Source organism: Myotis davidii, unplaced genomic scaffold (assembly GCF_000327345.1).
Source record: "Myotis davidii unplaced genomic scaffold, ASM32734v1 scaffold175, whole genome shotgun sequence".
NCBI classification, from domain to species: Eukaryota; Metazoa; Chordata; class Mammalia; order Chiroptera; family Vespertilionidae; genus Myotis; species Myotis davidii.
In genome coordinates this window covers 3,087,497-3,098,701 of record NW_006286972.1, presented here as the reverse complement: position 1 = coordinate 3,098,701, position 11,205 = coordinate 3,087,497, and the positions used below count along the sequence as shown (strand labels likewise).

The 11,205-nt window shown below is 50.9% G+C and overlaps 1 protein-coding gene across 1 annotated transcript in view; it reads left to right on the top strand.

Annotated features, from left to right (window-relative positions):
* DIP2A (disco interacting protein 2 homolog A) overlaps positions 1-11,205 on the top strand; it is a 71,628-nt gene that overhangs the window by 56,892 nt on the left and 3,531 nt on the right. Inside the window, exons 26-36 of the mRNA XM_015560686.1 lie at positions 663-784; positions 955-1,066; positions 2,184-2,293; positions 2,784-2,914; positions 3,782-3,950; positions 4,614-4,784; positions 5,870-5,899; positions 6,639-6,700; positions 7,346-7,403; positions 9,441-9,515; positions 10,938-11,112. Coding sequence (XP_015416172.1) covers positions 663-784; positions 955-1,066; positions 2,184-2,293; positions 2,784-2,914; positions 3,782-3,950; positions 4,614-4,784; positions 5,870-5,899; positions 6,639-6,700; positions 7,346-7,403; positions 9,441-9,515; positions 10,938-11,112 — 1,215 coding nt within the window. The remainder of the gene's footprint in view (positions 1-662; positions 785-954; positions 1,067-2,183; positions 2,294-2,783; positions 2,915-3,781; positions 3,951-4,613; positions 4,785-5,869; positions 5,900-6,638; positions 6,701-7,345; positions 7,404-9,440; positions 9,516-10,937; positions 11,113-11,205) is intronic.

Below are 11,205 nucleotides of genomic sequence, written 5' to 3'. Positions count from 1 at the left end.
GGGGGGGGGGAGGGGGGCCTTTGTCTGACTTGAGGGCAGCAACTAGTAAGGCATCCAGGGTGTGGGGCACAGGTGTCCTCAAGTTTGATTGAGTTTAAGAGGAGAAAATGGGTTTTTAAATGAAGTATGATTCCCCATGAGTGTTAAATTATGGGGAATTTGAAACATAAAGAAAAGATGAAGGAACAGTATGGTGTTCTGTGTTACATCTTGTGGTTGAGAGCAATGCAGGGACATCTTGGCCTGTCCCCAGGGGTGTGGACCTCCCTGCAGATGTGCAGCAAGGAGGTACAGGGCCTCCGTGTGTGCTGCCCTGGCTCGTATGTTCTCCTGTCTTCTCTTGTGGACAGCTTAGCCCTCAAAGGTCTTTGCAGTCCTCACTCACAGGGATGGTGGTCAGAGCTTGCTGTTCTAGTAGGCCCAGGCTGTACCCACGCTCCTCCCTGGCCTCCAGGGTCTGTGGGGAGTCTCCCTGCAGTAGAGATAGCTTCTGTCACTCCCTGACAACATTGTGTTCGATAAATGTTTCACTAGTTGGGGTCGTAGCAGCTTTACTAGGTAAAATAGATTGTGTCCCTGTGTCCTTTTCGCCGTTCCACGGCATTAGATGCAGTGCATTGCAATCAACCCCACACTGACCCTCTGACCATGTGTCTCCCCAGGGGTGGACCTCATTGCTGCCTTCTACGGCTGCCTGTACTGTGGTTGTGTGCCTGTCACTGTGCGGCCCCCCCATCCCCAGAACCTCGCCACCACACTTCCCACCGTCAAGATGATTGTGGAGGTGAGTGTGTGTGGTAGCTCCACAGGGCAGACCTGATCATGGGCCTGGGTGTTGGTCGGACCAAGGGTTTCCTCTCCTCCCAGGGTCTGGTTATTTCTTCAGGGCCCCACAAAGGGGTTTGCTCCCAGGCATCATGTCTCATTGCACCTTTGATCCCTGTACTCTGGCAGGTCAGCAAGTCTGCATGTGTCCTCACCACACAGGCCATCATGCGGCTGCTCAAGTCCAAGGAAGCAGCAGCCACTGTAGACGTCCGGACCTGGCCCACCATTCTAGACACAGGTACGTGTCTTCAGCGCCTTTGGTGTGCATACGGGTCCCCACCAGGACAAACCTCTCTTTCCTTTCATTGTTGCAGGGATTGCATTGTTGTCACCCAAAATACGTTAGGTAAGAACAGCTGAAGTAAATGGTGAAGAGGCTGCTAAAAGGAGCCTGCTGACTGGTTCCCAGGAACCTGTGTCCACCTACTAAAGTTGGACACAGGATGAAGGGTGACATGAAGCATAGCTCATGTCATGGCAGGGTCTCTACTGCCAGAGGGAAGCGAAAATCCTTGCCCAAGGCCTGTGTGCCTGTGGCCAGTAGCTCATGCCACTGCCTCATGCCTGCATAGCAGTTAGCAGTTGTGGGGATATGGACAGTCCCACGGTATGTGTGCATGCATATGCACGCCCCAACATACACCTATCCCTCATCCCTGTTATTGGTGAGTGCTACCTCACCCCATGACAATGAGAAGAGCTGAAAACCTCTGCCCCTCTGCCGTGGCCCGTCAGGTCAGCCTAGGGCTGATAGTGTCATTCCTGTACCTTATCAAGACACCCCGAATGAGCAGCACCGCACAGGCTCCTTTGGTGACGAGGTACTCAGCCACATGAGTGCCAGACAATGAGCAGACTGGAGTCCTTTTGACCCAATCATACTTATGTGCCTTTGTGCTCCAGGGCACCACCTTTGAGAGAAGGTCAGGATCCGTGTTGTCTGTGACCACCTGCTTGATACTCATCGACAGGCATGGGAGCATGCCCATGATGCTCTCACTGGGCAGAGTTTTTGTTGATCCTGGCTCAGCCCAGATTCTGTGACCTGTGCACTCCTCTGATCTTTTCACTGGTGACCAGAGGACTTCCCTGCAGCTCTTATGGCCTGTGTCCTCCCCTCCATACTCACATCGTCCACTGTCCCTGTCCCATAGCATCAGCACTGTCTTGGTAGGTCCATGCCATGTGACCTGTCCTTGAAGGTTAAAATAAGCTTTCCCACTGAGATACACATTCTGCTTTCCTGTAGCCCAATGTCTGTTCTGAGCACGCTCTCCAGGACTCCCTGGTAGAAATGGTCTCATCTCTCCTGGTGAGAGCCTGAAGTAGTGTTAACAGGCATCTCCCATTAACAGATGATATACCGAAAAAGAAGGTGGCTAACGTGTTCAGGCCTCCCTCCCCGGATGTGCTGGCCTATCTGGACTTCAGCGTGTCAACTACAGGGATCTTAGCGGGTGTGAAGGTGGGTCCTTTGATCATAGTTCCCACTGCTTCAGCCCCTGACACGGGTGGGTAGAAAGGGTATTAGGTGCGGGTGTGTACAGTCCCTTCTCACGCCGAGCCTGAAGCAACAGTGTTGTTCCTTAAAGTTTGTGTTTAATACCAGAAACTCCAAAGTTGGGTTAGTCTGAGATGAACACATATTTCAGTGTATTATGGTAATACCTGAACTTTCAAATTTAAGGCTGACTTGCCTTGAGGAGAAGTGGCTTTGATGAGTCCATATCCTTACTGGGAGCCAAGCGCTTCATTAAAGTTCTTTATTATCCTGAAATCTCATGTAGAAGTATTTTCATGTGCCATCTCTTGAGTATTATTTGATTTATGTAGGGTTGTGAGCCAGTCATCCTTTAAGGAGGTAAATGTGTCTGGCCACTATGGACAGCAGGCACTGTTGTTAATCCCTTTCTTCCTGCACGTCACTGAACAGACCTTGTGTTTTATCCCTTAAGATGTCACATGCAGCCACAAGTGCCTTGTGCCGCTCCATAAAGCTGCAGTGTGAGCTGTACCCTTCAAGGCAGATCGCCATCTGCCTTGATCCCTACTGTGGCCTTGGCTTTGCCCTGTGGTGCCTCTGCAGGTGAGTGGAAGTATAGTGTGCAGGTGAGTGTGCAGATAGGGTATGCATGCAGGTGAATGGAGAGAGAGAGCAGGTAGTTTGCAGGTGAGTGGAGGTAAAGGATGCAAGTGAGAGGAGGTAAAGATTATAAGTGAGTGTGCAGGTAGAGTATACAGGTAAGTGTGCAACTAAGGAGGTAAAGAGTACAGGTGAGTGTGCAGGTTAGTGCAGGCAGAGGTGCCTGCAGGAAGAATGTGCCTATAAAGTTTGCAGGTAGAGTGTGCAGGTGAGTGGAGGAAGAGTGTGCAGGTGAGTGCAGGTACCCCTGCTGCTGCACCCACCTACTTGATTGGAATTGTAAGTAGTTCTTTAGAACTTTAACATTCTAAGATGCATTTTTGAGGCCAGTAAGTCAAAGATACAATTGTGAGTGGGTTTGTTTGGGGGTGGAGTGGGTTTGAGTATGGGTCTGAAATTGAGTAAAAGAGTAAAAATACATTTTTAAAAAAATACAAACATTACCCATTACTAGTAATTGGGGAGAGACTACTTAATTCCATCAAATACTAGGAAGTAGTGACAGGTCTTTAGAATTAGAACACCGAATCCCCAGACAGCAGACCCTATCCCTAACTGTGACTCTGGGTCCTTATGAAGTGCTGAAGGGACACAAGGACTCCCTGTGCATTATGCCCCTCCCCCCATAGTTTTTTTCCCACCAAAACTCTGTACATTGGGGAGAATTGTCCCCCTGTTCTATCCTTGGAAAAGGAACGGGGCCAGCCACAACAGGCCCATTGGGTGCAGGCAAGCAAGGTGCCTGAGGTGCGCAGGTGACACACCTGGGCGGAGCGGCTGAAGCTGACTTGACCCTTCGTGGCCCCACAGTGTCTACTCTGGACACCAGTCCGTGCTGGTGCCCCCGCTGGAGCTGGAGAGCAATGTGTCCCTGTGGCTGTCAGCCGTGAGCCAGTACAAGGCCCGCGTTACCTTCTGCTCCTACTCGGTGATGGAGATGTGCACCAAGGGCCTGGGTGCACAGACAGGTGTCCTCAGGGTGAGTGTGTCTGTGCCCAGGCCTGCTTGCGCCCTACTGTCCTCATCGCTTTTTAGGAAGTGCCCAAACCAGAGGTTTCCAGGTTGGCTCTTAACTGGGCGATTAGAATCCAAAAAAAGACTCCCAACACAGCTCCAAGCAGTTGGGGAAACAGAGAAAACCCTTACCAGGAACCAAGTCATGCTGGCTTTATGTTCCTTCTTCCTGGCACCCACCCTGCTGGGAGCTATTCACTCACTCCCCACCACACCTCTGTAGTAGGTAGTTGCTCCCTTCATCCACACATCCATGTGGCAGGATATGAGTATGGGGTGGGCAGGCGTGTGGGGCTGGCTTGGGCAGATACATGGTGGGGGGCGTGGGGGAGCATGCAGAGGGGGCAGGTCTGACACTAGCTCTGGGGGAATCTTGGAGGTGTCAGGATCCCAGAGGACCTGGGACAGGATCTGGGAGAGCCCTGTGGAGCTATGACCAGATGAACTGAAGGACTGGCTGTTGTGGGTGTGGAGCAGATGGGTACCCTCTAGCAATTCCATACTTAGAATTCTGTAGAATGAGACCACAGCGGAGGGGGTGGGGTGTATGTTCAGGTCACACATGGGCCCCCTCAGGAGCTTCCTAAAGGAGTGTTCAGGGCCTGTCTTACCCTGCTCCTCCCCACAGATGAAGGGGGTCAACCTGTCGTGTGTGCGCACATGCATGGTGGTCGCTGAGGAGCGACCTCGGATCGCGCTGACACAGTCCTTCTCCAAGCTGTTCAAGGACCTGGGCCTGCCTGCCCGTGCCGTGAGCACCACGTTCGGGTGCAGGGTCAATGTGGCCATCTGCCTCCAGGTAAGGTGGCTGGGCCGGGCACCCAACACAGACAGTTTTTAATCGTCCCTGTTCCTTGTTGTGCCGGCTACATCCATTTCTCATTCTCTGAGCCTTTAATGTTTCATTTCCAGTTTATCTTGGAAAGCTATGAGGGTTCTATTTTTCAAAGATATTCTCTTCACAAACAAGGCTTATTTGGAAAAAAATTATTTTTGAACAGTGACTATTTCTTATCTGGAAGAATCTCACTAAGTTGGATAAAATATGCATTTAATTTTTTAAAACAACAATACTGTTTTAAGACATCTAGTAATTTTAAATTGAAACATTATTGTGATAATTTGTATTACCTGTAATTCATATTTGAGACATGAAGGTATTTACTGGCAGGGTATTTATTTAAGGTATTTACATGAAGTTTCAGAAATTGAACAGCTAACTGCAGTGCTGTTTACTGCTTCTTCAGGTGACTCTGGTTATTTTCAAGTTTTTGTACTAGTATCTCAATTTCACTCTTTCTAAAAATATATGAAATGCCTGCTCACCCACACAGAAAAGACTTGTTGGAGGGAAAGGCAGCATCCGAACCAGAGCAGGGCTCCGGTAGAGCTGTTTCTTGTTTCTGGAGCCTTGGCTCAGCTGGCTCTCATCTCAGAGCACTCCTGTCATGGGCCAACTGTGGACCAGCATCCTTTCCCCCTTATGCTGATGTCCTGTCAACCGTGAGAAGACGGTGCTACCACTCCAAGCCTCAGACCCTTGCTATGTGGCAGGAGGAAGTGGGCTGGGTGCCTTCCTCATAACCCTCCTGTTGTAGAAAGTAGGACTGAGCGACAGGCTCTTGGTGTGTAGTCAGCAGCTGTAAATGAAGGCATGTCCTCCTTACTCGATATTTGAAGGTTATCTCCTCTCTCTGTTGGCCTGTGGGATGCCATGTGTGATTGCAGAAGTCTTAATGAGATAATCACATTTGCCCTTTGAGATGCAGTGACGCATTTTGCTGTCTCTTACCGTGTGTTTCTCACGTGGCCTGTTGCTTTCTGTTTGTCTCCTGTGGCCGTCTCCTCCTGTCTCACTCTGCTGGCCTCCTTTGCCTCTGTCAGCCCAACAGGCTGGGAAAGCTGGCTGAGCAGGTACGACCTTGACCTCGAGGTACCTCTGTGCTTCCCCCATGAGTTCCTGTGGCCTTATCCTCAACTTCAGACAAATATGTGTTTCTTTTGCTGTCTGACTTTGCTCACATTGAATTTTATTTTACATATTATAAAAATTCCTCTGTAATAAAATTTAAGCAAAACTTTTTAAAAAAATTTAACATTCATAGCATTGCCTCTGGAGGGAAGGGCTGCTGAATCTCACTGAAGCAGTTTTTGTTACGTTGTCTGGGATCTTCAGAGAGTGATGTTGAGCAGAGTGCCCATTTAACTTGATGTTCCTTATCTAATAAAACAGAAAATAGCATCCTTCAGTCAGAGCCCAAGTGTCAGAAGTGAGGAAAGGGAGAACATCACTCTGTTGACCCTGATTGAGCCTCTGCTATGCTCAGCCCTCAGCAGAATTAGGTCAGCTGGAGAGAGGCCAAGCCTGACCGATAGCTGGATGCAAATGCCCTCAAATCCTGTGATGGTGTTTTCACCATAACATAGAGACCAGCTGTGAGAACTGAAATGTAAAATTGTACAATTTGGCATGTTCATTCCGTGTCACTAGTGTTTCACTCAATGTTATCAAGCCATGTAATGTTTGGATGGAAGGCATCAGTGTCCCTGGGCAGGCTCTCTGATAGAGCAGAGATGCTGCCTTCCGGCGGCAGCGGGAGGAGCTGTTAGGTGGCTGTGCCGTGTAGATGCAGACGTGCTGCTCTTCTTTCAGGGCACGGCTGGCCCGGACCCCACAACCGTCTACGTGGACATGAGGGCGCTGCGCCACGACAGGTAACGCCACTGGTAAAGTTGTGCAGCTAGGTCTGCCCTGACTGGCCCTCGTGGCACTGGACTAGCAGGTGGCTGGCTAAGCTCTACTGGGGAAATCTGGGTCTCCCTCTCTGCGTCACTGTGTCCTTGAGACTCAGTCCATGTCCCTTTATCCGTTGTTCCTATGATCAGGAAGGGTGATAGGAGTGACCAAACATTTGCATTTAGCTTTTTTATGGGGTTGAGGACAAGTAAAGCAACTAATGGCAAGGACTTTCACCACAATACCATTTTAAGACAGGACTTAGTTTTTACATCAATAAACGTGTGCTGGGGGTCCGGGTCCCTCTCAGCTTTGAAGCTCTGATCCTGGTCTGAGCTCTCAAATGTGGCCATCCTACAGTTCAAGGTAGACAGATTACTGTGGACAGGGCAGCTGGTTGGGGACGGCCCCCAAAAAACTTAGAACAAGCTTCTGCCCTGAGTTGTGCCAGGTGAGCCAGGCAAGTCGAGGGCACCAGAAGTCACTGTTCCAAGGTTACAATTGGTCGTTGTCAACAGACTGACTGTCATAGTGATAATTTCTGATTATCTTATGAGTTGCCTTTTTAGAGGTCATTACCTATATAAATTTTATTCTGAAAATTTTCCCTTGTTAATTTTTAGGGTACGTTTGGTAGAACGGGGTTCTCCGCACAGTCTGCCATTGACGGAGTCTGGAAAGGTAGTGGAAACTGCACTTCTCCTGATGAACACAGATGGCTGTGGTCAGGCTGGGCTGGGCTAACGCAGGAGGCCTCCTCCTCCCTGCAAACACACACAAGGACTAGGTTAAGTCTTAGTTCAACACACATCGAAAGCACAAAGCCAAGAAAGGAGGACTGCGGTGCAGAAACACAGAAGGAACTCCCATTGCTGGGGCTCGAGGCCGTAGGGCCCCTTGGCTCAGGGCCCAGTGTCTTCACATTCTTGGAGCAAGGGCCAGCACAGCTACCCAACTCAGGCCCTGGCCCAGGTGACAGCCAGGAAGTGGTTCCCTCCAGGGCCTTGAGCAGTGGGTGGAGTCCTAGAGCCATCTTGCAATTTTCCACTGAAGCCAATCCAGAAGACTGGGAGCCCATAGAGGGGTTGGGAGGGATGAGGGTGGGAGGAGTGAGGCCATCTGAGGGTGCCCAGGTTAAAAATGTGAGCACCATGAGATGGGTCAGTAGACAGAGACCCAGGGGAGTAGGCATCCTCAGAACCAGGGGAGGTTTGAAGGAAGGAAGAAAGCCCACATGGCCCGATGACACCATGTGATGAAGATGGTGTGCCATGGCCAGCAGACAGCAGGATAGTGGGCAGGGCTGTGTGCCCAGCATGGCCAGGAATAGGAAGCTCCCAATCCATGCAGCCTGTAGGGCATCTAACTGCTTACACACTCCTGTGGCTATAGATCCCTTTGGGGAGGCAGCAAGGTGCCTGGAGAGGAGCTTGTGTGCATGTACTAGGGAAGAGGAGGAGCAGCCACAGGGACCCAGGGCAGAGGGCTCAGCTAGTCAAACATCCTGGGAGAGAGCATCGTCACAGGGAGACTAGCATAGCTACAGTCGAGCTGGGGGAAGAGGAGGTGCAAGGCTGTGGAAGCACACCTCCCATGTGCCTGCCTGTCTTTAGCATCATCTGGAGGAGACCAGCTGAGAGGTGAATATAGGCAATGACCTCCCCTTTCCGAGCACATTGCTGGAGCCCATGCTCAGTGGACAGTTTTGCTTATCCTTTTTGTATGCTCAGCATATTGCCCCTGCATTATTGTTTCAAATGAGTTATACCTGAGGGATTTGTGTTCTGGAAAAAGCTCTGGCTTTAGGGTTCAGGTGGGCCCCCATGGAGAGAGGTCAGAGGCTCCAGCAGCATTCAGGAAAACAGGACTGTCCCATGGGTAGTGTGTGGCAAGGATGCAACAACAGTGGGAGGAGAAGAGGGTCTGGCAGTGACCGTAGGCAACAGCCTAAACTCACGCCCTTCCTGTAACTGACCCCTCATCCCTTCTCACCTGCCTGGGGGATCTCACTGTCATCATCATTTTATATGTGAGGAAACAGGACACAGAACAGGTGACCATGCCTGGAGCAGCCACATGGTCTGACCCGAGTCCAGTGAAGTCTCCCCAGGACCAGGTGTGGGGGGGTTCCCTGATTTGAGGCACCTGCCCTGGAATGTTTTCCATGGCTCCTGGGTATGAGCTGGTGCCTCCGTCTGTCTGAGTCGACACAGAGCAGGTGACCAGTGGTTGGACTGACTCTGAGTCATGGGCAGGAAGGGTTCTTCAAGGTTTGAGTTCCAGCCCAGAACTGGGAGGCTTGATGAAACCCATGGACAGAGTCCTTGCATGGCTGGGCTGGGGCGCAGCTGAGCGGTGGGGCTGGGTGGCCTCCTGCACTTGTGTGTCCCACAAGAGGCAAGCAGTCCTTGAGTGGCCTTGTTGAAAGATCCCAAGTAGAACAGATACTTATATAAACCCTCTTTGCCTCTCACAATATCCAAAATAAGGTCCATTCTTAGGAACTAGGGTCATTTTGTTAAGATTCACATATATTTTTTATCAATTAAAGTCTTATTTCTGTTCAAATTCAAATTTGGGTTGGCTTTAAATCTGATCACTTACATGTACACATTGTGTTGTTTGGATTAGCTCCCGAGGGCTGTTGGTTTTAATGTCATTGAGTCTGGAGTCTGGAGTCTTGTGTTGTCTTTGACATGGGCATGGTCTTCCTTCCAGATCCTCCCTGGAGTGAAAGTCATCATCGCACACACTGAGACCAAAGGGCCCCTTGGAGACTCACATCTGGGAGAGGTGAGGCTGGGGGTTGGGTTCTGGAGACTCATGCACCACAGGAACTGCTCCTCCACCTCTTTCCCATCTGCCAAGCTCTTTGGTCCTTTCCCCCCAGGTACATTTGTGCTCCTGTACCCAGTACTTGGGTAGGATTTCGTTTGATCCATGGGATGACTCTCCACTCCGGGTTCCCTACCAGCAGTTTTGTAGGTACTTGGAGATCCTAGAAGCCACAAGGGAACCCGCAACATGGAGAAAGCAGCTGTGTCTTAAAACACAGTTCCTGCACCAAGCCAGGAACCGCAGCCCTGAGGGAGGGGCTGGCACGGCACAGGCACTGAGATGGGAGGCAGGGTCCTCTACTCCTGAGGACACGTTCCCTGGACACACAGGCTGTGGAAGAATCATTGTGTTGACATACCTGCATTTATGCATATGTATCCAGTGTAACGAGACAGGTGGGACTTACTACCGGAGGTCAGGGTGGCAGGGAGATTGCAGGTCACAGCCTGAGTGCCCACGTTGGTTCTGTTATGATGGGAATGGTCTTATCTTCCCAGTTCCAGGCCCTAAGGACATGCCATGGAACCTATGTCCTGGCATCAGGGTCTCTGGTGTGGAAAACTTCCGGGGTCCTGGTAGATGGCACTCAAGGGCAGTCATACAGACACTGCCCAGTCACAGTCTAACTGAGACGAGGGTGTGAGTGAGCCTGGGGGACGCCCAGGGGTTGCTCGATGTCCTAATGGGAAGATGTGCCAGTCCCAGGGTTGGGTGGGATCGGTGTGGGGCCTCCCTTCTGGCCACTGGACCTAGGCCTGTTAGGGTAACATGGTGCCCCCAAGATGGTCATGGAGGGTCTGTGCTAACCTGGGCCCCACCTCTTGTGGCAGAAGCCCCTGTCAGCTTCCCTGTCTCTTAGGATGCTGCCTTATGGGGACATCTAGAGCCAGGTGCTTGATCTGGGGAGCTGACTGTGGGTCCTGGATGGGCTCTGTATTTAGGAGGACACCCCAACGGGCCCAAATACACTGGGTACTGCTAACATGTGTGCACCCGAGAGTATATAGATGTATATAAACTCACACATATACAGGTAAGTCTGGTGTAGGGTTTGCCCACTCAGTGAGCCTCACTCCATCACTCTTGCCCATGTGGACCTGTACATTGCTCCCGTCCTTATTGACAACAGTAGTTTGATGTGAGGAGTGGGGGGTCACTCTGTGAGCTCATCTACATCACAGAGTCCTGGAGAGGAACGCTCCATTTGAAGGAGAGAAAGTTACTTGTTTGCTTTCCATACCTACATTTTTAACTTAGTTCACAGGATAAGCGACACTGAAAATGCCCTGCCTTTTTGCAGTGTTTTAGGTTTTCTTGGCGAGTGGATGTCTCATGATAACCTGTGCTCAGCTCATTCTTGTCCTCTGGGCCCCACAGATCTGGGTTAGCAGCCCCCACAATGCCACAGGCTACTACACTGTCCATGGAGAGGAAGCACTTCATGCTGACCACTTCAGTGCCCGACTGAGCTTTGGAGACACCCAGACCATTTGGGCAAGGACTGGCTACTTGGGCTTCCTTCGGAGAACAGAGCTCACTGATGCCAGTGGAGGTGAGGGGTTATGGTGACCCCGTGTCAGCACTGTTGGGGGTGAGGGGCTCTGTTCACAGCCCACAGGGTCTGCTGCTGCAGCTTGTGAGTCTG